Here is a 27,538-nt window from a genome sequence, read left to right on the forward strand (position 1 = left end):
CTGTCCACCAATCAGTGTTAGCTCTCATGTAGTACTCTGTGGCCTCTCGAGCAGGGTTTACTCAAATCTAGACCTCAAGACCAGTAGATAGATTTCTTGTCTACCTGGTTTACTCTTGTAACCAGCAGTACTACTGGCCTTGAGGGCCAGATTAGAGTATCCCTGCTTTAGAATGTAAAATAGTCAGTGACTCACAGATGAGTATGCAGAAGATGTCAGCTGCTCATCAGAGGTAGTGCTCCCTGTATGGGTGCAACTGACCTTGCAGAGAAAAAAGTTGGTAAAAAAAAAACTAACAAAAACAAAGCACACTGTCAAATAGTGACCAATGCATTCACAAAAACGGGTTATAGCTTTGTGTATTGCTTTATGTATGTTGGGCATTCACTGTCTTACTGTTGTAGAAGTGTCTCTAATGCCATTCAAGTATAATTATTTTGCAATAGAAGGCTTATTGGACAGTCAACTAACCAGGAAAGTTGACATCAGTACTTTCTAGAAGTGTTTTTAATCAAGACCAAGGACTCAACAGAACAACCGTTAACATTTTTTAAGCAAAGACAGGCTCATACAGGCATCTCTGATGCAACGGAAAGTGCCAACTGTCCAGCCCTTCACGCTATAATTTTCTCTTAATATGGTTGCGCATCATTTATTTCTGACTCATGGAAATGATCACATAAACACCTGGCATCATCTTGTCATCAATGTGACTGACGGACACTTTGGGCACAAGAGGTGTAAGGGGCACACTGGAAACGAGTCAAGTACGTAGGATACCGTGTTCCAAATTACAACATCATACGAGTCCTGCATCCATCAAGTATCTCAACTGTCATGCCATTGCCACAGGGAGGGCCAAAACCGATTATGTAAATACTGTACTCAGTGGTATTCCTTGGGCGTAGATCCCTTTTGAATTTTAATGTGTCTTCCCTCCTATGGTGTTCTTGCAATACAAGTATGGCAATGTGACAACGATGGAAACCTGGAAAATTGTCAAGGCCCAAATTAGACATGGAGGGAGGGGGCCTGCTTAGAAGGCCTGCAAAGCCAACAAGCTGAATCCCATGCAAGGACATGTCCTACGATCTGGTGTTTGGGCAGGTGAGTCTAAAAGAGGAGAGTGACATGTGTCACATGTATTCATTCTTAGAACCTGACATCTTCTTGTTTGACCCAATGTGCTTCATTTGGTAAAGTGTACACAGTGGGAAATGTAAACAAGCCTTCAGCACATATGTTGATAAAATTGTGCTAAAAGGGCAAAGGTAAATGACCCTGCAAATGACAGTGCATGTTGACATGGAAGATATGTATGTAAACAAGGCATACAAAACTGTGGTTTGTCACTGTGGTTTGTAGTTGGTGGCTTCAAACCAGTCTTACAGTACTCAAGTCCAGGACTTGGACTCAAATCACAATAACCATGACTTGTGACTCGACTTGGACTCAAACATCTGTGACTTGGGACTTGACTCAGACCTGAAGAGTTTTTTAGCTTGGACCTGGACCTGGAATTTTTGTGTAGTAGCTCACGTTTAATGGACTATTCATGCTTCCTAAATGAAAAAGGGAGATTCAACGTTGCTGTCTCTGTAATTGTAATCAATTTTCTAGATTGTAAGTTGTTTCAGGACATTAATATGAGTACCATAGGTAAAACTTGGAATGGGACTTTGACTGGTGATTGGATGACATTGGACTTGGACTTGACTTGGGAACTGGAGACATGAGACTTGACTAACAATTCAGTGACTTGAGTACAACACAATCGGTCCAGTTGCTCTCGCAGCTGATGCGCTCAAAACCAGGTTCTAGCTGATGCGTGACTAACACTGAGCCCTTGCACCGGCAGCCTCCTCTATCCCAGCATTCAAATTTCAGCACTGGCCAGAGTGTCTACTTCTCCTTGTCCTTCTCGCTCTCCAGGGTCCTTCCGCACAAACAGATAATGCAGGCCATCACAGCTGCGATCACACATATGGCCAGGAGAATGTGCCACCAGTGAGCCTGAGGGACAAAGCAAGCACAAAATAAAAATAATAAAAAACACTAATTCAAATTCAAGTGCTGTCCCTCCAAATTCAGAGCAGGAGGAGATCCAAAACGATGGAGAATTTGAACCACAAACGTACTTTATTACTCACCAGTGCTTGCAGGAGTGCAATAGGTGAACATGCATGTCAGCATTTAAACAGGGCAGAAGGGACAGCAGAAATGAGACAATCAATAAGAGCAGCAAGGGTTACAAGAACCACAATAAGAAAGTTCAGCACACACCAGCAGAAGCAAAACATTTAACCAAACCAAACAAATTAAGGAAGGTAGAGAAAAGCAAGATCACATTGGATAGATGATTGGCTAATGAAAACACACTTTAAAGGCCTTCCTATTGTCACCCCCTATGAGGTGCATGACTGGAGCAGCTCTCTTTGAATGTCTGTTCTCGCCCAGTCCACACATGCCTGATCCGACACGCTCTCATGCAAGGCGAAAGCACAAAGCAGGGTGAAGTGCAAACGTTCGATACTGGCACACGAAAACAGGAAGCTCCCTGGTGCACGTCCACACTGAAAACGCGATTAGCATCTGGTGAGACTTTCCCGTCTGTTACGCATAAAGATGCTGTGAAGACATCACATATCCTCCTCACTCCCGCCAATACAAACCTCCATCCATTCGGCCAAGTCATCGAACTCGTTCAGGTGCAAAAAGGCGTTTTTCAGCCGCGCGATGGGGCCGTCGGCATCCAGAATGCGACACACCCGGAACATGTCGCAGTAGCCCTGTTTGTCAAAGCAGGGGGCCCCCGCCACAAGCGGCACGCTGGCCCCATGGAAGTATTGGGACAGAACCGAGGACGTCGTGCTTGCGCAGGTGTTCGGCTTACCTGAGGCGGACAACCAAACACATACAAACACACAAACCAAACTCAGTGAGACATACACGAGTCACTGCATGTGTATTTTTGCTGAAGATGGCTCAGTCCATGCAAGCGACTTATGAAAGCAACAGCAATATCACCCTTTAATATTATTGTCAAGGTAACAGATCACAACACTTCTATGTTGCTCAGGGTGACTAAATGGAGCAATATGAGAGTTTTATGAAAACATTTGAAAGCTTTTATCTGTTGAAGTGTTCATTGGTCATATTGTTTGAAATCAGTGTAAGAATAGAATAGATTTGTGATATATAACTGGAACAGTGACGTGGTTACCTGGCTCTTGGCAACACAAGTAGCATTTATCTGTCGTGGATACTTCAGAACAGTCACACTGCTGTAAGCCATACTTTAGACACAGCGACTGGACACACTCCTGGGAGAAAACAATAACAGTGCAGAGCAAACTGACAGAGAAACACTGACACTGATTTTTTGTGAGGGCCATTTGCGCATTATCAACTTCTCACACACCATCAACACTAAAGCTCTGCTAAATCTAAAGTTTCACCAGTGGAATGTTCTTTTGCCCACGCATTTTCCTGTTTGAGGACATATCTCCCAATGGGGAGCCATTTGTTTGGAATTTACAGTGCATGCATTGAGCAACACTCTCATTCAAATTAACTTGTCATCCAAGAGCCATGTATCATTTGAATGGGTAAAATAATAGATCAAATCAATGTAGCATGACAGACATTTCCCACAAGAGCACTGGATGAAAAGGGTATACTTGCTCATGCTCACTTCAGAGTTTCTACACGTGTGGAAAATGCCCAAAAGTAGAGACTGGTGCCAGTCTTTGAGCTTGTACCCACCCCATTAAGACAGACCCGTGTGTCCTTTGCGCAAGCTGTCATGTTGGGCTTGGCAAGGGGAAGAGGGCATGTGGCCAGTGTTCCGGAACATGTACTTGTCAGCTGACACTCAGACTCCTTTTCACAGATCACCCCGTAGCGCTTGAACACACAACTGCTACTGCAGCATGGGCCTTGACTGGGACTGACCACGAGAGAGAGAGAGAGAGAGAGAGAAATGATAATGTGAACATGAATAAGAATATGAATATGCAGAGTTTTCCTCATCATAGTTTTCAAACCTAGAGCCATTTAATTAACAATATTTTCAAAAGACAGCAAGGCTCTTGCAAGTTAAATGGATCATACATCTGATCAATCAGCAATCACCTGCAAAGCTTGTTGGGTTTCAGGTTGCACTGGACAGCTGCTGGTTCTTTGGCGCTATAGCAGCAGGGGTCCATTTCATTGTGTCCAATATCACACTCCTCACCATCCTCCACAATTCGGTTTCCACAGATGGGCTGGTCACTGTCTACACAGACAAGACATTCATACCTCACCAGCGGCTTAAAACTAATACAGTCTTCAAGAGTTGTGTATTGTGTCTTTTAAATATGTTGAGTATTTAACATATGAAGAAATCCGGTTGTCAAAAAGAGGTCTAAAAGACCAATATCCTCACCAATAAAACACTTGTCCTTCTTAATTCTCAGGAGGTTACTGATAAACGTGATGCTGCACGGGGAGAATTTGTCGTTGTTTTCCTGGACCTCGTTGGTGGCATGCGGGAACATGAGGAACCTGCCTTTACCTCCGGTTGACCCCAAATTCCCACAGTTTTTGCCTTCATCGTGCTGTAAAAGAAGGGCGGGAGATTCAGACAGGAGGATCTGCTAGACAGGAAGTGACCCACAATTATCCAACTTATCAACTTTAGTCACCTGCCTTTCTGAACAAACATCTGTCTGCTCATTTCATCCACGCAAGCTCTGTTGGTCCATCTGTTGTTCTTAGGGATTTTTCTTTCTTTACAGGCATACTTTTAATCAAACCACTCAACATGTCCAATCAATTTTATGTTTAATGGATTCGTATAAGGCTTTTCTTTGAGATGAGTTCACGTCTGATCACATTTTACAAACAAGTACCAGACCAGTGGCTCACATGCATTAATAAACCTTTTTCCTCCATGTTCTGTTGCTTTTTTGTAGAACTCACAGAGACAACACTATTGTCTGTAAGAGTCCTGTTCTGTTTTAGTATAACCCCTGTGTCAATCCTTTGGCTGATGAGTTGATGATTAAGGTGTTCCGTATGCCTGTGACACTGAAGGAATGCATGTTGTATGCCACTCTCGTTGGCACCTGTGACCCCAGCTGACAGAACTATATCAAATTTATGACACTATTTCATGCCCCCTCCCCTCATATACTCACAGGTTAACAGAGTGCTACAATAAAAAAATTGAACAACTGTATTTGCAGGGAAAGGTTCACACTCTACTAGTACATTGCCATGATGTTTTGTGGATTCTGAATTCCAACTGTACGCTGCTAGAGGAACAACAACAACAAAACACACACAAAATGTATAAAAATAATATAGAATCAAAATGGGGAAACTGAATTAAGAGCTTGCTCATTGCACATCAATGCATGGTGTGTTTATACTGGCCAGTCTTTGCTAATAGCCAGCTACAGTGTACCTAAGGTGAGGTGAAGGCATTTCTGTGTAAAACTGAACCAAGTAAATTGTATATTGATCAGCTCTTAAAATTATAGTAAGGTTAAAGTGAGACAGGACATAGCAAGCCTGTTTATCCTGAGTAAAATCCCACAGTAAAGACTTGTTCAACGCTTAGCCCAAGCTACATTGCACGCTAGAAGTCAACACCAGAAAATAAACAATGTCAAAGCCTTTGTTATTCCTCTTTCAGAAAACACAGAAACATGAATAACAAAAGCACAAGCTTCTCAGCTCCTTCATTCATTATTAACTAGCAAACAGTTGCACAAGAACATTATTGAGCAATCTCATCATTTTGTTTACAAGCGAACACGTGCATAGGTGGTGCCGGAAAGTATTAGTTATGAAGGTGTTCTGGGCTTCACAACTCCTGAGCTGTTGTTGTCTGAATCAGTTGAAATTTGAAATTCCATACTGTACTGTACATATACAGCACGACCACAATATTCATTCAGTGAGGTGCACATAAAAGTAGACTACAGAGGTCAAAAAGTGGGCCACAGCCTGGGTATAATCAGCAAAATGGGACATAGGTCAGAGACACAGAACTGTCGTAAATCACAGGTAGAGTGGCTGGTTTGATCTCTACATGCCCTCTGCTGTGCTCATTAACGTATTCAAGGGAGTTAATGCAACCGTGTCCAACTTTATTTATAAAAAGATCACAGGCAGAACACACCGCACCAGAACTAATCTTGTCAGGAACACTTAGGAGGAATTAGTTGCCCAGTGGAAGAAAGGGTAACATGGAGAAGGTTGGGGGAAAGGGGGAGGAGAAGAATGAGAATTATTGGGAGAAAGGTCACGCAGAGTAGGAGGGGTGTGAAGAGCAGGAACACCTGTGGCGAGGGAAAAAACGAGTGGAACCCCTCACACCCATGTACGGCCATCTTCCTAAATAGCATGCGAGTACCCGCCAAAATTCCTGCGACACGTGCTTGTCAAATTCGGATATGCTTCATAACATGCAAAGAAATAAATGTCTTGCTAGTCCTAAAACAACCGGTCTTTTGCAAAATGAGTGAAAACAATTTTGAAAATATGCAAAAAATTAAACCAGGTCACATAAATTGTAAAGTTAACCTGTGCAACAACAGACTCCTCTTTACATAGAACAATGAAATAATGAAATGCATTACAGAAACAGATGTGCAACTGCATGGTAATGTAATAGACAGACAGATATGAAGCATATATATGTACATACTGAAACAAACTGGGTTCTCTTTCACAGCAGCATATTGCACAGGTTAAAATGACTTGCTGTTGTACTTACATACTTGTAATATATTTCTTAGGCAAACATGGTATTAATTCAAAGAAATGAATTACTCAAGCTGACATGGCGCTTTGTCAGTTTTCTTCATTATGGAATCTTCGTTCATTACCCTTCACAGTATATCACAGGTCCTGGAGAGCCTGCTGGTTTCAGCATGTTTCAGAACCATTGATTCATTTAATTCATTGATTGGCTAAAGAATCCATGTGTTCTCAAGGCCTTAATTGGCTGCTGTAAACCTGCAGCCAATTAAATGAACCACAGCTACCTTCACAAACTATGGCCCTTCAGGATTTGAGCCTTGTTTGCAATTGTACACAGGAAGTTGTGTGCATAGAAGGAAGAGCGTCACTTACAGGGGCTCCCAAGCTGTGTCCCAGCTCATGGGCTAAGGTGAGCTGGACATGCCTGGGGGTCAGATACTGTCCGTATTTCTGCAGCGTGATCAAACCCGTGTTTAGGGATGCATTCTCCCTGTCCCGCATGATAGCAAACTTGGAGCATATCCCTCCCCAGTTCCCTGAAAGACAAAAACCCACAGGTTTGAACACAATTTTATTTTAGTGCCTGTCGTATGGTTAGAAAAAGCTAGATTCTAGCCATTAAAACAGTCCACCAATACTGATAAACTGTGAAAATAATCTCAGATAGTCTGCCCAACATAAAGTTGACCCATGTTTTTTTTATGATACCATCATGCTAACCCATCTTTTCAAGCTGTTCAACAGGCCACCTCCCTCAAAAGCCTAAGTGTAGAGAGAGCACAGTTTCTCAGAGTTTGCCGACAAATATGGTAAAGGGGCGATCTGCCACCATGAGTGACAATGTGTTCCTGGAACAATATACTGCCAGATGCTTGTTACAAGGGCCTTGCATGGCCTGGCCACCTCTTTGGGTTGCAATGTAGAACTACATGCTTAGTGAGGAACATTGGGAATCCCCTGTATAGGACAGATACAGTATGTCTACAAACTACAAACTCAAAGCATTACAAACTAGCATGCATTGCTAAAGTAAAGTACAATAGACTCTACAATTTATTGCCCATGATGATATTACTTTGTAATACTGTTATTTTAAGTGTAACATTACCCCAGAAATGTATGTTGCTAAAGTCAAATTGTCAGTTTATTTCTAGAAGTACGAAAAGTAAGTAAAACTTCACAAAACTGAATAAAAAAATATATATATTTACTATTGTTTACAGGATTAAGCAAAAAAAAACAGGATGCATGCATTCTATTATTGTACCCTAGAAAGTCCCAGAATATAAACTTACGCAATATTACATCGGCAGAACTAATTAGTGTAATAAATTAATAAGTCACAGGAATCCTCGGCAAGATTTTGAATGAAAGCATGCAGTCTTAATGAATTCTCAGCTGTCTTTCAGTGGCATTTACATTCCGTTCCAAACAACACCATATTGTTTACACACACTTTTACATAACCAACCCTGGCCTCACCCCCAACCCATTTGTGAACACCTCCCCACACCAGTTCTGGCTTTTGCATTCTGTGTAGCTCAGATTAGTGCTGTCCTCAACCTTTGTATGAGTGTCAACAGCCAGCTCAGAGGTTTGTAGCAATCTGTCTTTTCCAGACTCTGTGGTATCTTTCTGCAGAAGGGCAATTGGGAATTCTACAATGATACCCCCTGTCGGCCAGCTTACATGACATATATTACAAACAGCTAGACATTACATAAATTATGAACACCTGGGTTCTTTCTCACAGAATGCCGCATGTTTGACGTCACCTGCTCCCGGGCTCATCACTCAGATGTCAAATTACATATTGCGCCTTCTTTGAGCTGTCACTCAAACCTCTCGGCATGGTTGGCCAGTATAATGCTGAGGGGCGTGCTCTTGGATTTGTAAAAGCCTCACCCATTGGGTAATTCTCCCGTATCTGTGAATGGGTGGGGCATTGGTATCAACTGATTTGAAGGGGAACGTCTGGAATGCTGGGGGGCCCCATTTTTACATGGACCTGAATAAAAAGGATTTAACTGCAACTCCAGCATTCACTCCCTATATAGAGTAGAGGGGATGTATCTCAGTGCATTGGGCTTTAGGGAAAAGTGCCTATATAATGGTGAGTCAGCCCACAGCTTGATTTGCCCTTGTATGTGTCTGACCTCCAACCTTAAGGTGCAAGTCTGTGGAATTATCTCTGTACTGAATGAAAGGAATTTTCGTCAGTAACATCTAGTCCCAGTCCCAGGATCCAGTTCTTTTTTTAATAAACAGGATACATGCTTAAGCACTGAAGAACATATCAGCCCTTGAGGCTAAAGAAAAATATTTATTATGTAACCGCTCACTTGGCATACATGAAGAACAGTAAAATGTTCAGTGTTCCATTAACTCTGTGTACATGTGATCCCTTCTGGATTCATATAAACTCTGTTAAGAGTTGAATTCACACTCAAAAGTTTGCTGTGGAAAGTAGGACGGGGGATCTGCAAATGCAATCAGTTGTTTCAACAGAATGAAAACACAATTCAACTGGTTTCCTAGAAAGAAAACAACCTTTTAGTCAGTCTACGGCACTGAAGAAGTGATTTACCAACCAAATGCAATCAGATCTGTTTGTGAACCTCTTTCCCACAGGCCGAGCACAGCTCAGTGGGTTGTGAATGAAGTTTCCTCATGTTGACAGGCTCTGGGGCTACCCTTGGGAAAGCTGTGGGTCCCCATGAATGTGAACATAATGTATATGGTGTCTGTAGATGGAGTCTCAAAGCTTAGAAAAAAGACTGTACTATCCAAACCTTAACCATCTGTCTGATTCTACAAAGCCGTTGACCTGAACTGGTGTTTTCTGTTTTCATTCAGGTCTATTCCTATCTGGGAAGGTGGCCATTGCCTGTCAGAGCTGACAGCCTCTGTGGAGTAGCTCAACTGAAGATACATTCTGGTCTAACGAGTTCTCTCTAGATACTGAGACAGCTGGGGGGTTAGAGTGACTTCATGTTTAGATTTTTTTTTTTTGCCTTCACACTCCATTCCTGAATAGAGCAACTGTTGCCCACAGTAGATTTTCCACTTCACTTTCAAACCTCTGCAAACTGCCTTTCTGTAATTCATATTTGATATTGAAGACTGTGCGTCAGTAAACATGCAACTATCTCATTCATTTGATAAAAGAGAGACTGCCCTACTTGCTGGTGAGTTTATTACTTACAAGACTTTAAAGATTTACTGATATGAGCCTTGATTAATGGCTTTAATTTACTGGAAGAGGAAAGGTCTACTCAACCCCCAAGCCCACCCTCACTCTGTAGGCAGACGTCTTTGAAAGAAACAAATAAACAAGGCCGTAAGAAGTCTGAATGCCATCTCTCCGTGGGGGAGGTGCTGGGGTGCTGGGAGCGGTTCAGGTCCCTGGGTTTACACCACCATACTGTGGAGTTCACATTACCCAAACATACTGCTGTGTTTAATAATGGGGGGCCGTTCCTTTTTCATTTAAAGGGACAGACCACATCTTTCCTAGCTTTTGCATGCTGGGCATTCTTTAGGATGTCACATGTATTTGCACAAAGCCATTCAAAGTCAAACCAATGTCATGCACTCACAGGGCCCCCCAGATTGCTTGATGTTGTGTGTGTGTGTGTGTGTGTGGCTGTGTGCATGTGGGCATATAAGCCTTCACCATGGTGACAAATCCTATGTCTCTGGGTTGTGGAATGCGGTCATCAAGGCTGTTTCTGCAGTAAAGTAAGCTGGAGATGGGGGGATGGGAGCAGTGAGCAGTGCACTTGCATCACATGTCACCTTGTAAGTGTTCCCTCACACCCCTCTGATTAGCCAATCCCAGAGGGCTCAGCTGGCAATGTGATGGAAACATACGTGCAGCCCAGCCCACTATGGGAACACTTCTCCCCTTCACTTGTGAAAACAATAACAAAACAGAGGCTGCTTTGTCTGCCGGCCCTGCAAAATTTCCCCGATATTGAAATATAAAGTGTGAGACGAGGCTCGTCGTCAATTTTGTTTTTCCCAAGACAATAGAAGTATTATGGGCCTGTGCTTGAAAACTCTACGGAAGCTTTGGGAAGATACTTTTGGGCTTCTCTAAATCCAGCTGCATATTATCCAAAGCTGACTTAAGTGACAGATTGTAGGAAAAGCAACTCAATACAATTGGAATACAGAATATGTCAAAAAGTCCTGTCCATATTTTTCTGTGGATATGAACGTGTTTTAGGTCATTTAGTAAGAACAAACTAAACGGAATTCCTCCCTTTCAACAGTTAACATTATCACCTTGAAATAATTGAGTAGTGGTCAAATACAAAAATCCAGTGACAGTTATGACGCTCACGTTAGCTCAAATTCAGCTCATATGTTGAAGACGGACACCATAATAGAGTCTGTAAACAGGCCCAAAGTCAATACAATGACAAACCAAACTTTCAGATAAACAATGGGCTCCTAGTGAGGGCAAGGGAAGTCTGTGTTAATTGCAGTGGAGATGAAAGGTTAATTATGGAGCCTGAGAGAGAAAGCCCACAGGAATTCTCCCAAACAAAGAGCAGTTGAAGTCTTCCTTCTTTGCTGCTTTGATCTGAGAACATTCACAACTGCAGCTACAGTCATGATGCTATTTCATTATTTTCAAAATGATTACAATTGAAAACAATCACTGCAGCCTTCACCAAATGGGCTTAATTTAAAATCAGTTTTAACCACTTGCCCAGACATGTTTTTGGCATCACATTAAATGGAACGTATACTTGCTTATATTCCATTTCAGCTCCTCCATTGGTTTCACCAACAATTTATGACTGTAGTACTTAAATGGATTCCATATTTTGGCAGAGCCCATAGTTCATGGTATTTCCTGAGTATTAACATTATAAATAATGATAATGAATTAAAATAAATTTTTAATTTATTTTTTGTAAAAAAAAATGTTTTTATAAACGATCCCAACTAGCTTTAAGTATATCTTCATTAAGCTCACTGTGGCTCAGAGGTAAACTTGTCAAGGACAGAAACAGACAAAGAGAAAAAAATGCAGGATCAGGGGCAGGTGCTAAGTCTGCCTGCCTCTCAATTACTCAGATGAGTGATCACACAAGAAGTCTGGGCTGGGCTCTGCAAGGTGACTGAGGTCAAGTACTCATGTGACACTGACGCAGTGCATTCTGGGTCTTTCCACAACTCGCAACTGTGGGACCTCACCTAGCTTCCCCTCCCAGGCCAGTCCCAGCACTCCGCTGTAGTCACGGTTGGTGAGCAGGTAGGACAAGCAGTAGTTTCCCCAGTTCATCTCCGAATAGAGGCTGAGGAGCTTCTCTGGCCCGACGAAGGGCCGATAGAAGGGGCTGGAGGGGTCCTCCTCATGCACCACCTGCAACATACATCAGCATTATGCCAACACTGAGCACACATGCCTTCGTGCAACAAATAAAGGAAAACAAAATTGAGTTATTGAGTCCTTATAGTGGGGGGTACAGTGCCTACACTGTCAATGTTAATGTGCTTAAAAACAAATACTTAAAATCTATGACAGATTATTCCTACTGCCTTTGCACAGGAAAAAAAAAACATTCACAGAGCCTTGCGCTGCGTGAATGACTAGCATTGACCTCTTCAGACTGCGGGATACTTACCCTGAGACTCTTCACTTTGAAGTTGATTAACTTGATTCCATCAAAATCGACTTTGTCGTAGATGTCATTCACTGCTTTCATATATGTGGCAACCTGGGTGGCCAAAGAGAAAGGACTTAGGACAGTAGGAGGACCTGGAAATAGCCTATAAAGTACAGTTTCCCCTGGGAATATTTTCAGAGGTAAAAAAAGAAGCTCTAAAGTATATATTATGTGCTAACACTACCTACTAACACTACAATTTCCAACTAATATAATGACATTTATAATATTCTAATTCTTTTGCCATTTATTTGTGCTTGTTTCTCATTCCCAACCAAAACATAGGCTTATGATTGGCCAATGTTCTGGTGTCACAATGCAGTCTGCTACGCACTTGGCCCATGTGTGGAGATTTTCAGCCAAGACCATCTGTACTTTCAAACCAATAACTATAATGCACCATTGTTTTGAGACGATAGCTTGAAGTTTTGTGGCTGACCTAAATTAGAAGCTTGCACATTGATAATACAGTAAGGGAATTGTCTAATACATCGTATAACATGCCTTTAATGTTTCAAGTTGCCAAATTTCTGCAAAGAAAGGAAAATCTGTATATCACAGGCAAGAGGAAACATTGTCCCATTGCACAATATACATAAAGAAAGAGCTGCATACGTGTGCAGCAACTATTAGAGCACATACTGTATATATGTCTATCATTTGCCCAAATTGTGATCATCTTGTGAGGGCAAACTTCTCCCAAGAGTTTAAAGTAGGTGGAAAATGTCAGCTGTTGAGGCAGACGTTTGTCACCAGATGTATTTCTGTGAATTGCACATGCGCATTTGGAGACAAACCTGCACAGCACACTCTTGGATGAGGCACCAGCATGAGCTGAAATGGTTACATTCTGAGTCTCATCTATATACCAGCCATACCTAGTGTCTTATGGAAATCTTTGCATACAGCAAAACAATGAGCTAGGCACATGTTCATGCATTGATGATGAGCCATACTACATCACTGTGGATGCCATTAGATGTGTGGCTGCTGATTTAAGGAGGCATAAGTAATTTGATAATGTGGGCCTAATTGAAGTAATTTGGTTCAGATGAAATACGTTGTGGTGAAATTTGACCTGGGCAACAGGGCAGATCTATGGTCCTTATATATCTTACACTCAATATTGGTACACCACACCATACCGTATATCACCATGTTTGTCAGTTTATAAACAATATATTTTAAATGCAATTGAATTTTGCTAGTCTCTGGCAGTTAGAGTAATGTGTAAATAATAGGTCTAGTCTTAAGTTCTACACTGTTGTCCATTGTAACCCTGTCTCAGCTGGCTCACTGCCCACATGTATTGAGGTTAATATATGAATCTGATTCCATATTACTGCAACCCCTCAATAAGGAGCATTTGCTGCAAATGTGACTCTGGGCTATATGAAGGTCACGTTGCATGCTGTGAATGCACTGCTTTAGCCTGATGATCACCTCTGCCTGGCCTAGAATCTAAAGGCATTTGGAATTCTGCAGAAAGAACATGACACCACACTTTCATATGACGTCAATCAGTTCATGCTATGTGGAGTGGAGGTGGAAAATGTCTCAGGTGTCTGTCCAAAATATCCCACAAATGCTCAGATCTGGTGAGCGAGAAGGCCATGACATTTGCATGTCAGCGTCGTGCTCCTCAAACAACTGTACAACCACTCCTGCTCTGTGGACAGAGACCTCTGCAGAATTTGCGGACAGAAGAATCGTCATTTTGAATGGCATCACTCTGCAGTAAAGCAACGTTTCAACATGGAGACGATCGCTTAGTACCAGTAGTAATGATGAACATCAAACCCGCCTGATAGTTTGAGTGTGCCCTGCCAGGAAAACATGCACCCCACACCATTACAAATCCATCAGAATCCTTGACCATTGGAACACTGTTATATTTCCATTTTTTCACCATCGATATCATTTGAGCAGAACTGCATGATGGCATGAGGGTAGTACAGGGAGTAACACAATGAACAAAAGTAAAACATAATATATGAAATAATCCCAAAGATGTGGAAAGAAATAAACAAAAAGGGTAACTCGACATTTATGCCTTCTAATTACAGCATACACTATACCTCTAATAAACACATCCTCCGCAGTCCTGTTTTCGTGATGTGCGCTCAAAGAACACATGACAGTCATTGTTAGTTTTGACAAACAGCTCAGTAGGCATTAAGGGTATAAAATGTCTGCACCTGTGGAGAAAAGCAAGGGCTTAATGATTTCCTGCAAGGTCAAGGCTGACATTCAAGCCATGTCGATATAAACAAGAGAAGATCTTAAAAGTACATGCATTGTTTACTAAACACTAAAGAGTGTCAGTAGTTATTGGCACTGCAGCACAACTAGCATATAACTAGCTAAGATCATGAAATAGCTTACAACCAACAGAAACAGGGTGCAGAGAAGCAGGTTTTCGATCGATATATAAGGTAGCTGCCATCAAATCATGGCAATACACATGTGCACGCATGCATATTTGTAGACTCAAGTCTAATCCCTTAAGTTTTTTTTAAAGTTCCTGTGTGGTAATATTAATGCATCAGAACCCTGCTGCTCTGACAACTCATCTTTCTCCCCACTCCGCTCTCTCACATTCTTGTTCCCCGAGGAAGCATGTGGAAATAAGTGCTTACGTGGTCCCTATCTTTTCTGCCAAAAGAATTGGTCAACATATGAACTGATAAATTAATTAAACAGTGTGATCAAATGTGCCAGTCTAAGAGGAAGACATGTTAATCTGGAACATAAATTTATCCTATTGGTAGTTAATTAAAAAAAGGCAGTTCCTGCACTACAAACCCTCTAAATTAATACTCATCGTCTCTTCTCTCATGTTACTCCTTAATTTTGTAATTTTGCACATCTAAATCACTGTCACTGGCCCGATTGCACAGTATTCCTGGGAGTCTGTGTCCCAGTGTTACTACAGCGGCTCTGGCAAGGCTGCAGACTTTATGGGCAGACACTCAGGTGACACCAGTGCCCTAAAATCTAAGGGAAAGACCAGAGAGTACAGGAAGGCCTAATGCCTGGCAAACTACCAAAACGGACTAGCAGAAAGTCATTTGGGTGGTACCATAAACAAATAGTTAAAGGCAGGGCTGGCCAAACTGTTGCCAGATACCAAGGGGGGTTGACAGGGGTTAAATCTCCTGTACTTGAACTTTCGTTGATAAGCTCTTTCCACATGCCCTGCAGGGTTACAGTTGAGAATCACACATGGCCCTGACCCCCATCCAGCTCTTTTAACGTTCCCATGCTCTTTCTACATCGTACTCTGGGGGCCAGCATTGCCACAGCGGCTGGGTGATAGGGGAGGGTGTTCATGTGCCGGCCGGATTGGGCAGCCTGGTGCCAACTGCTCTGCATGGCATCCAGGTCTGAGAGGTTGCCAAAGCATGCCATGTCAAAAATGATCCATATTGTTCTTCAATGGTCTTTCTCTGAAACAATGCCTGCATAGTGAGGTATTAGAGGCATGTGGTAATATGTGGTATTTTAATGCACTATCCTGATAAATAGATCTAGTTCATGTAAAATAGCCATTGTTATATGATGCAAAGCAAACAAAAAATGTAACTTAATCATGAGAAAGATCTTACTGAATATATCAGAATTGGTGGGCATAATATGAAAAATTGTATGAAAACACAAGCTTTTAATTCTAAACTTCTAACCCTCAGATAAAAACAACCAATAACAATTAGCTATGAAAATGATGCTAGTATATTAACGAGGGCGTAAATGTATCATGCAAATAAGCTATGCCAATCAAGACCATACATTTGGTAAGACAAAGCTATCAGACCACTGTGTAAAACTGTCCTGGGTTCAGAAAACTTTTATGTAAATATGGCAGCGTGGGCCTGTCATATTTGCAGAGTACTCAGTGTACACAGCTTTCCAAGAAAAACTGTGAAAATAAACTGGGGTTCCTGTGAGTGTGGGGTGGGAATAAGGCTTGGTCATCTGCCAAACATGTGTTATACAATGAAAATGACGCAGCTTGAGACTGTTAAAACTATGTTGTTATCCCTAAAAACTCCTCATTGCAGGGGGTGCATTCTGTGGAGCCAAGGAATTCAGCCCAGACTCTCCCTCCCTCTCCTGTCTGTAGTAGTAAGTTACATAATTCTGTTTCCCTCAAAAATTACTTGGATAATATGTTTAAACACATTATTTGTATTACTTTAACATGTCCATTGAAGGGGAAAATCATAAATTTACAGATATTTGTGTATTTGCTGTTGAAAATGTTACAGTACCTGTCCAATTACTGCCTCGACACTCCCAAACCTCTGGTAGTAGAACTGATCGGCTTGAAAATGGAGGAGGCAGGTGGTCTTAGAGCTGTCCACTGTTCTCCTTGACCTGGACATAGGCTCAACCTGCACATCAAACAATACAAAGAGCACTGACCACTGTGACAGCAATCTTCAAGTCATGTGATCAAGCCAGCTAACCAAAGCCAAGACGATTAACTGGGAAAAAGCACCATCAAGTGCACCAATCAGCTCTTGTATTTGACCCCCATGCTCAATTTACATTGTGGCTGTGTGTCTCCAATACAAAAACAAGGCTTGTTTTTGTTTGTGAAATACCACAATGAGCTGTGAAAATCTGCTTATTCAGGAGCACCATTTGGCAGGAAGTTCTGCGAAGATCTACTGACCTACTACTACTACTACTACTACTACTACTGACGAGTAGGCATCAATGGTAAGATTTAGAAATTTGCAGAATTTGTGTGGTGTCTGCTGTAGTCTAATACCAATGATTCAATATCAGGTAATCTAACATATAATTTACCAAATTAATTTAACTAAAATTATGGTTTTAATACCCAAAATGAAATTATAACCTGTGGCGAATATTAACACATGCAGTAATGTACTACACAGATTTTACATGTGTACACAAGCAGTAAAACCCATCATGCAAAGCTTGACTGACTGATTTTTAATGCATTCACAAAACAGTGTGGGTGGATACGGAAAGGCCTGAATGCAGGAAATGTGCTTTGGGCAAAGGATAGCCAAGCCAAGGTACTCAAGCAACTGTATTTATCTCTAATGGTTGGGAATGATGAATCACAGCAATTAGCAGTGAAAAACAACCAACCCTTTATATAAACAATTTAAAACATGGCCTTTCATCGAAATGTCCTTGTGTCCAGTGTTAATAATTGAATATTCACAGTTGTCCCATAGTTATTTTAGGAGTCTACAGGCAGGAATTGACTGCTTCAGCAGATTTGGAGATCAGCACATAACACCATAGTGCCGGTTGAGTATTACTTACATTACCCAGTGGCTTCACTAGGGTTTGTGACACCCGATGCGGTCTACCGTTGGTGTGAACCGATGTTGTTGGACGGGGGGGCGGGGGGGTGTAGGGGGGGGGGGTGGTTTGGGTGCGGGTGGTGTTGTTGGATTTTGTCAACCGGGGTCGGGGGGGGATGGGTCAGATGTGGGTGCATGGAATTGTGTGTTATGCATTCAAACGACAAAGCACTTCTCGTCACATTAATACTTCTAATTAAATCAACCAGCAGTAAACTGCATCGAAGAAATTAGCTGTTTTAACTCGTCACAACACAAAACACTGCACAAAAAAAATTATTGCCAGTCATTTCGGTGTCACCCCCCTCTGTTGATGTTACCCGGTGCAGTCCACACCCCCTGCACCTCCCTAGCGCCACCTCTGACGTTATCCGCACTATTACTTCCAGGTCACACCTAGGAGCTGAGGAGATTCAGTTATATGTGCTTTGCAGGAAACAGTGAAGGGTATTAGTAGCAGGATTTCAAATTCAGGAGTGTTTTTCATTACATTATTTAGGCCATCATTTTATTGCTTTTGTATAGTTCTTGTTTATTTTTTGTTTTATTTTTTTATTTTTACAGAAATAAAGCTTTAAATTGGAGTCAGATGAAGAAAAAAAAAACGGAAAATTTTAAGTAGGACAAAATGACTGCTGGTGAGTTATTAAACTGAGTCTCCATTTCCGCAGTGAAGTGATGTCTGACCTGAACAGCCTCTTCCTGCCTGAGGATCTGGGTGAACCGTTGCAGCTGCTCTGCACCACAGAACTCTTCATGGCCTCTACCCACGGCGAGGTCATCTGCACACAGAAAAATAAAACAGCCCTCTTTAATTACCAAGAGCCAGGCGGCCACTGACACGCCTAGCCCCAGGGGTTCTTAAGAGCTAACATGCCTAAACACAGCAGCATTTTGCTTTATTTCCTCCCAGAATCACAAACAAAAACAAATTGTCTTGTAAATGTTTGTGCTTCAAAAGGACCGTCTTAAGTTCTGCTCTGATGAGTCATGTCTTGTTCAGCCAAATTCCTATCCTGTGAGTAGCCTGGTTAGATCCCCCCTAAAGCCACTGAGGCACATTTTCTCATATTTACATGAGACAGTTATGAATTATGTATCATTTTATCTGATTTATTCATCTGTTCAGCAGCCCATTTGTTTATCTTCCACCTGTCAACAGCGTATCTTTAAAGTATCATTTTACTGCTTATTCTTCTTCTCCTGAGGGAAAGTTTGTATTTTCTGCAGGAGGTTAAGTCTTCTCATTAAAGGTATCAGTGTACGTGTTCCATTAAAAACTGGTGATTCGCTGGCTACTCTCATATGTCATTGAATGGCAGGGGTCTATCTTTGCGTATTTTATGAAGATGTAGTATTTGCTATCCCTAGTAATCAATGTAGATTCTCAAGTGAACAAGATAAGGAACATAACATTGAAACAATATTAACAGGCTGTAAACATACAATGTGGTGTCAGCCACAAACCGGCACTGGCCATATAACCTGGAGAGCCGGATTTTCACTTTCTTTAGTGGCTGGCCGGCTGCCACTTCCACTGCTGATACCTGGCCTAAAAAAAGTGTGTCATTCACTCTACTCCATGTTGGCCCTCTGTAAAATGAAGGGCAGGGAGACTTTGGAAACTTTACCATGAACTTTGGGAAATGAGTGGGGGATACTTTAATTACTCCCCCATTTCCTCTTTCATGAACACCACATTATAACCTCCCTTTAGTTTGGAGAGGCATCATTTCAGACCTCTCTTAGGGGAAGGAGTGAATTTTCCATTTAGATGTCAGCCTTAATCTACCCAAGCCATCTCTGAGATCTGTCAGTGACAAACTCCCTGACCCAGAAATGCTGTCTGAGTCTGTGCTATTTCAGGGCCCATGCCATTTATAATGGCTTACTGAAATAATTGAGTCAGAGTGTACAGAGGAATGAAATGATGGCCTTTATCAGTGCCACTGACAGATATGAGACATTGTGCAAATCCTTAAAGTTAGTTTCGTAAAGCCACTGATGACCCTTGCTTTTGTAATTGAACACTTAGCTGCAATGCGCCCAGCACAGAAACTTATGGAACGTCTGAGGAATTGTTACAAAGGCAATTAGTTTCAAACCATGGATGGAATAAGGCCTGCAAAATTTTGAGTCCAAGGCACAGAGTAATAAGAAAATAATGTAATGACAGCAGATTAAAAATAATATGCAAAAATTATTGTTGTTACAACAGAGAGACAGCGAGAATGAAGACTCGGACAACATATATTTATAGCAAACGCACCTCCCTCACAGTTCTTGGTTTCATTTGTAAGGAAGATGAATGGAACTACTTAACAGAGCTTAAATAGGAGAAACGTGTCCCCTGCCATGACAGATAAATGCTGGAGTCACAGAATCCGACATCAAAGCGTTTCTCTTTCAACAGTCACGTCACCCTTTTCTGCATGACATGTAGTCCGGCTATAAATCTGCCATTGTTTGTGCTTCTAAAGAAAATGTGAAAACCGCTGAGGTCAGCACCACCTTCACCGGGGTACCCCCTCCTCTGCTCAAGCCTGTAATCCTCAGAGAGAGCTGTTTCTCAATAGGTCTGGACACACTGCGATTTCTCAGCTCCTGTGCCCTGACATTTCCACTGCGTGATCTTACGCAGCAAAAAAACGCTAGCTGGCAGTTGACCAAATGAACCAGAGTCTTACAAGATGCTGCCTCCATAAAGATTTGAGAAGAGGCAATATCAGTGTGCCTTATGGGACACGGGAAAGGCAAAAAGCCCAAAACTTAAGGCCCTTAGCAATCAAACAGCTGCAGAAGATCACTGGCGGACACTATGATTAAACTGGCCTAATCTTATCAATAATGAGCTTCTAGAAGGTGAGGAATGATTTCTACCCCGAAGATAGCAGAATACTTCAAATTGCATGCACAGAATGTCGGGGGGAAAAAAAAGAAAAAAAAAGAAAAAAAAAGAAGTCTTTCCACCGAACAGAAGTTACAAATTGTGCACGTTCCATTTGGTTATCAGGAGGAATGAGGAGGGCGTTCGTGCTTAGCACAGCAATGATGTGTCTGGCCTGGTTCTTCCTGTGCATGATACCTGGAAGGATGTACATGTGAGAGGACTGGCCACACACACTGTCATTCCCAGTCCTTATCACCCAGGCCTAACACTCACTGAAAGATCACGGTCATGCATGCGAGCACGGACAAAAATCTGTATGCCTTCTGCTGCATCTTATAATGCTCACAGCACTGGCCTTAACTATTCTGCATAAATAAAAGCTGATGTTTCTTTCTTCCCTGTTTTGATTGTGAGAGGAGATTGAGGCTTGTAACTACTAACTTGCTTTACTCTTGTTTTATTACATTGTGTTATTGCCAAGTCTCTGTCTTTTTAAATTGCCTTCTTATGTATTATAGTTTATTTATTTTTATTGTGAAGATGCAATTCATTGCATGAAAATGTGCTAAATAAACATACTATTATTGTTACCATATAAGAGAGTTTTAGGCATTCATACAAGCTGTCAATGTTAGAATTAGAAGTCCAATATACAGATTTTAAATTCATTTGTAAGTGCAGATTAGTTCTACCACAGTATTTTCCAAAGTTAATTTTATGTAACTGAATAAAATTAAGCTGGAAGTGTCTTGCGCATAGTTTTCATTGACACATTGCACCAGTCTGACTGAGGCTCAGACAACAGAAACACTTGATTTCAAGCCTCGTGGCCTGAAAATGTGCAGAAATGTTGGCACGCTTCTGAAAAAGGCTGTAAAGCAATCCAGTCCAATCTCTTGTACAGTTCAGGCAAATCTTATCTGACTTAACTAAACACAACATATTTTTTCTCTTTTCGCTACAAAGAATGCTCAAAAGTTTCACTGCCTCATAAAAGTAACCTAAAATTTTACAGGAATTTATTTATCTGCCCAATGCGGAACAGTGCAGATGTGAACATTGAAACATGAAGGACTGATCTTCGGGCAGCTGCTACAATTTAGCTCTGTCAATTCAGGGAAATGCAAACACTTTAACTGGAGCTGGGCTGACCAAGCAGAGTTTGGGAAACGTATGATTTGGTCACACCACCACTGTTTGATTCTCACTAGCCAATGACAGGCTACCGCTCTGCTCCATAGATGGCATGCAAGGGGAGGGTAAATGCATTGAGGCCCATTGAGGAAATTATTTCAAGACCGCTCCCGACAGCACGTGCTCCAGCACTGGGTTATCTTGCGAGTATGTGGGGACAGAAGAAGAAGCAGTTGCAATGGAATATCATGAAGCATGCCAGCAATGTGGGCAGAACTTAGAACTGAAACTAGAACCAAACTTTTCACAAATAAAGAAAATGGCCCCTGCCAAATGTAAGCATTTAAAGGGCATGTGAGGCATGTGTAGAAAAACAGTTAAAAGGGGGCAGAGACACACAAAACTGATGCATGGCTATCTGTGGATCCTTGTTTCTCCTGCAATAACTTCTTTATCTCATAAGCCCACTTGTTACGAAGAAGCACGTGGAAACACTGCGTCACATTCATAAGGGCACAGTTTATCTGGGGAAGAGGGGATATTACACTCACCAGACATATATTTAGAATTAAAATACAAGCAGAAGAATTTTGTTACTGCTCTGAATGGGCTTGAATGGTGCATTCAGTTTTATAGACTGTGCCTATAAGTGGCACCGATCCTAACTAATTATGCACCAGCTGAATTTTGTGTCAGGGATTTCCGAGGCTTGAGTTAAATTTGGAAATAATGTCTTCTCTTTGATAAAAGCTCTCAATTGAATTTGCTATCATGTATAGTTCAGTCAAAGCTCAGGCTAAGGTTTTTCACTATTTAAAATGGTTCAGGATGGATTTACATGAAGGTATTCTTGTGAAAGATTCAGTCAAAAGCCTAGGCCTGTTCAATCGGTGTCTAATTAAATGTCACATTTAATAAAACACAAAACACTGAACACGGGTTAATACCATGGGTAGCCAGGAGGGCTTAGCAGAGCTTGTCTACGGACTCATAGAAGAATACCCTCCAATTGGTTAAAGCCCCCGGGAGCATGGGAAATGAACTATAGTTACCTTTTGCCTGCACAGGAGTAGTGGTGTGACTTCAAATATAGCATCATGTGACAAATCACAGAGCATGCAGACACTGACAGGTCTATCCTTGGCACTGTTTAACTCGGATCACTGCAGATTGAGTGTTCGGACTCTCTTCTTTCAATGCACCAAGACAGGCAGGACCTGCAAGAGCAGCTTCCAGCCTGTCTCGACGAGCTCAGGGGAAGATATGGGAACAGATTTCTGTTATCCTCCCATGTAAGATTATCAAAATGGTCTATAACCTCTTGTGCGGTGCATCTTCATAACGAGGTGCGAGACACTTTGCAAACGTGGAGCACGTTTTTAACCTCTTACTGAAGTACACTATGCCTTCATATCTTTATGATACTCAGTTGTGACAGATGCAGATGTTGAAAGGTGGACTGTACAGTTTCACCGAGGCTTCCTGTGTTGTACAATACAAAACGTGCATGGCTTTGACGATGTATTAAACCTCCCATATTCAAATTAGTTTTATATACAGTTTTAACAAAATTATTATGCCATGGAAGCGTGTCAATGGCACTCCTCTTACAGTTAGCTCCTGATAAACAGTACACAATCAAAATATAAAAATGTCCATGCAGTGGCTTTTGTGAAGGTAAGTACAGTGGGAGGAGAGATTAATGATTTCAGCGGGGACAGGGACAAATTCCATTCAGTCCCGTATTCAAGAACAATGAGGCAGGGCTGTTTTTGTATTTCCTGCCATAAAGTACTCCCTGAGTCCCTGAGTCTTGTAGACGGTAATGAATGAAGTGTAGGAAGAGGGAAGCATTAAAGCCAATGCGGGCGATGAATGTCTATCAAGGGCAGTGATGACAGTGCTCTCTTGTTCCCTCTGATGGGGCAGATGTGTGAAGGGGCAGACAGGCGGCTATGCCCTCCTGATTATCACAGCAGCTTCCCATGAGCAGCTGATCTTCCCAGAGCCACTGGAGGAATTACGTCCAAAGTCCAGCAACAGCAAGCCTAGAGTTCTTGATCAACCCCAGCCTTCACGCTATGATAGGGTGGCAGTGCATTATAATGATTAGGGAACTGTGACCTAAAGGTTGCACCCAGTGAGCAAAACCTGGAATCTAGGTGTCTAGAGGAATGGAAATCTAGGTTCAGAGACTTTTTGGCATAACAGACCAGACTACAAATAGACTACATTAAAATGCAAAAGCTGTGCGAGATGTTCTAGATACGAGTGTCTGCTCAATGGCCATAATGCAGTGATTGCTGAACAATGACAGATGAAAGAAAAGGACATGTAATATCATCGCATATATATATGTGTGTGCATGATGATACCGTGTCTTTGCAAGGTTCTTTTAAAAATATACAGTATATACTTGAACTGACTAGCATGCATTTTATGAGCAATCTTGTTGATTGCTTGGAACACACATGAAAGCCCGGGAAACTATGTAGGACAGAGCAATTAGAGTTATAAACTGCTCTTGTTTTCCAGTTGATTCAGCCAGCGGGCAGTCTTGGGTCTGTGTGTACTCTAGCCTTCCAGCAAACCGCTTTCCTGGAATCAGGCTTACACTGGTTTCTCTGCTAAACAGGACAGCACCTGGTCAAACCTTCCCAGAGAGCCAAGAGGCCCAAAGCCCCAGGTCCCAGGCCTGCTCTGTTGGGGTCCCTCCTCCCAGGCAATACTGAGCCATGGGATTCCCTAGCGCTGGGATCGAGGTCACCCAACACTCCTTCCTCACACTAGGACCATCTCAGGTTACTCTTTTCTTTGGATTTCACTTCAAGTAACTCCCACCCCACCCCCTCCCCCTCCTCTCTGAGCCCCTCTCACTAGTAGTCTGTCAGGACATAGGAATGGCTTTAACTCTTTCCTTGCTGGCCCACACAGAGCAGTGTATTACCACTGGATCAGTAACCACTGCCAAAACCCACCTCCTGGAGGCTGATAGTTTTTTGCTGAAGCACAAAAGGGAAAAAGATGTTGTGTGAAATCATACCATTGCTCATGTTGTACAGCAACTGCCAATATTCTTCACTCGCATCATGTGTGGTTTTATTGGCATAGCTACAATCTTACGTGCGTCTGGTAATACTCCTTTTTTAGACTGACTCCCAATGTAAACAGCAATATTTGCCTGACGTAGCCAGACATGCTAAATGTCAAACACATCACATTTTTTGTCCCCTGAGGTGTGTGAAACCTGCTATTGACCAGAAATATTATGGGTGATCTTGGTCTTGCAAGAAAAAGTCATGAGTCATGATGTGTTCAATAGAAAATCCAAGTCCATTATTGATAGCAGTCATTGGGAATACCTGATTGCTTTTACAAAGGACTGTTACCAGACCCAGTAGTCATAGCCAGCTAGCGAGCAGTTTGGCTTAAGATCTAGGTGCCAAATATATCAGGCCCAGATGCTTAGAGAAAGCAGACTCCAACCCTTACCTACGTCGTCTTCATGGTAGATGACAGAGTGGTGCTCTGACTGTTCGGTAGAATATCTATGCAGGGGTTCAACAAAGTATGTGCCATTTGCCGTCTCGATGCTCCCCTCAAATTGGCCTTGGAGAATGGTGCCGTGACACGAGGAAGTCCCATCATCTGGGGGAAAACACAAAGAGCCAATCAATGCACCTGAGTTACAGGGTGATGGGTGCTTGCAGTGGCAGCACTTTTAGCAAGTGGATCCCCATGGAGCCTTACCTTCCAGCTGCCCTGAATAGATGTGAGAGAGATCGGCCGCCCTGGCAGCTTCTTTTACATTGACCTCAAAGTCATCCACAAATCCTGCCGTGTCTCTTTTCAGGCGCAAGCTGAAGTTTCTGAAAAAACCAAATACCAAAAACTATGACAATGAAAAGAGTAGCGGCTTTGAAACAGCGCAAAGCTGTGTCATTAATAAGCCCAGAGAGAAAAGCTAGCCAAAATGCCCTTCCTCTTGCCCAGAGAAGAGCTTGGTACCTGTTAAAAGCTCTGAAGTCCAGCTGCACCACCTGTCTGTCACGGTTCGTTTCTCTCTTCACTCGCTGGTGTTTCCTGTGCACAGCTTCTCTGTCATAGGACAGTCCTTCATAATGTCTTATGAAAGGGCTTATGCCGTCCCGAGCACCTGAAAGATCGTGTCATGAAGCCCAAATTTAGACAAGTGTACCATACATACCGTGTCATCATGTCTCCCACCTTCACAAGCAAAAGCTAATTTTTAAGGGTGTATTTTACTCCTCAGCATGAGAACGCACATTTGGCATGGTATGAGACCAGAAATTTGTGAGATGCAAGGCTTTGAAAATAAACCACAACATTGAAAATAAACCATGACATTCTTTGCTCTGCACTCTGTGACCCTTAATGGAACAAATCATAGTCAAATGCTATTTAGCAGCAGTAGCTAAAGATGGTGGAAGGGCTAAAATGTTTTCCCTGTGTGCTTTAGCGCATAGACACACTCTTCTAGTCATCATTAGACATTGAGTTGATTAGGCTATCCTTAGCAGACGGCACGGCAGAGAGAGGATTTCATTTTTATCAAACACATTGATTCTGTACATACTAAATACTCCTCTGTAATTTCTCGGCTTTCTTTTAAACACTACAATATCTTTCCTCCTATTCAACTGGCTTACTTGAGACAGGTAAAACATGTCAGGTCATTGTAATTATGAATATGTTCTCATTATTTACCAGCTTTATTGGTTAAATAAAAGATTAAACTAAAAATAAATGGACAAAAATAAGATAATATTTGCAGTTAAAAAAACAATAACAAAAAAACAACAAACAAAAAAAAAAACACCTGTAGAGAATTCACTTTTCATTTTCCAGAGTAAAAGCAACATTTTTACTGTATACATGTATCTGATGCAAAAGTTCAAATCAAAACATTCCAGAGACGGCAAGTTCAGGCAGGTTCTCCTCAGCAGGTTTACCCGAACTTGGAGGAAACCTTAGCCAGTGGTGACTGAGCGGTGCGACACACCCAAAAATCAATGATAAGCTCAGGGGTGATCAATAAGAAACAGGACAAACAAGAGGCATTTTACCTGTGGCTGGCCCCCCAGAGCACAAAAGGGACACCAGGAGTCCACACCAGATGATTCTCATGACTTCCTCAGCTGTGCCGTGTTCAGGGTTTCCTTCCCCCACGCCGCTCACCTGTGCACTCAGCAGAGTGGAATGCGATTCCGTAATCCTACCAGAAATTTTCATTGGACGGGAACATCCTGACGCATTCAGACTTGTTTGCAGGCTGCACAGTTTTCAGCCATTTTTCAGAGGAAGGCGAGCAGTTGCCACCATTGACTGCATTGGTGAGGAGGAACCATGTACTTCAGGCCCCTTGTTTCTCTACCCAGAGTAGGAATCTAACAGTAAACAAATCACAGAAATAAACTAATAAAAGTGAAATGGCCTTTTCTATTGTATTACCATCTGTGATTTTGCACTGGAAATTGAATTTGAGAACTAGAGTGAGAATTAGAGTGCAGCAGTTAATACTAATACAACAAAACTGCAAGGGAACCATGCAGCAATGACAATTATTACAGATTGCTAGCCTTTGGGTTCTTTGTACCCTTGCATCCTTGGATCAAACCCCATCCAAGACACACAGCACTACATCATTGTTTCCCAATAGTCTTTAACTGGAAGTGAATTTCTCATCTGGGCAGTGAACCCCAATA

The 27,538-nt window shown here is 42.0% G+C and overlaps 1 protein-coding gene and 1 long non-coding RNA gene across 2 annotated transcripts; one reads left to right on the plus strand and one right to left on the minus strand.

The window, feature by feature from the left end:
- Positions 1 to 491: 491 nt before the first annotated feature.
- Positions 492 to 27,022, minus strand: si:ch1073-396h14.1 (disintegrin and metalloproteinase domain-containing protein 10). The gene is made up of 15 exons (XM_035414834.1): positions 26,900 to 27,022; positions 25,821 to 25,968; positions 25,563 to 25,681; positions 25,305 to 25,460; positions 18,476 to 18,570; positions 16,712 to 16,834; positions 12,399 to 12,491; positions 11,968 to 12,136; positions 7,129 to 7,292; positions 4,430 to 4,601; positions 4,135 to 4,279; positions 3,766 to 3,949; positions 3,224 to 3,323; positions 2,673 to 2,893; positions 492 to 2,013 (listed from the first exon to the last, which is right to left on the minus strand). The coding sequence occupies exons 1-15, from the start codon at positions 26,958 to 26,960 to the stop codon at positions 1,903 to 1,905; spliced, it is 2,061 nt and encodes a 686-aa protein (XP_035270725.1). The 5' UTR covers positions 26,961 to 27,022; the 3' UTR covers positions 492 to 1,902.
- LOC118225834 lies at positions 16,262 to 18,595 on the plus strand. Its single transcript, XR_004764905.1, has 3 exons — positions 16,262 to 16,565; positions 17,079 to 17,165; positions 18,460 to 18,595. It is a non-coding gene; the product is annotated as an uncharacterized LOC118225834 (long non-coding RNA).
- Positions 27,023 to 27,538: the final 516 nt, after the last annotated feature.

The sequence above is a fragment of the Anguilla anguilla genome, chromosome 4 (genome assembly GCF_013347855.1).
Source record: "Anguilla anguilla isolate fAngAng1 chromosome 4, fAngAng1.pri, whole genome shotgun sequence".
NCBI lineage: Eukaryota > Metazoa > Chordata > Actinopteri > Anguilliformes > Anguillidae > Anguilla > Anguilla anguilla.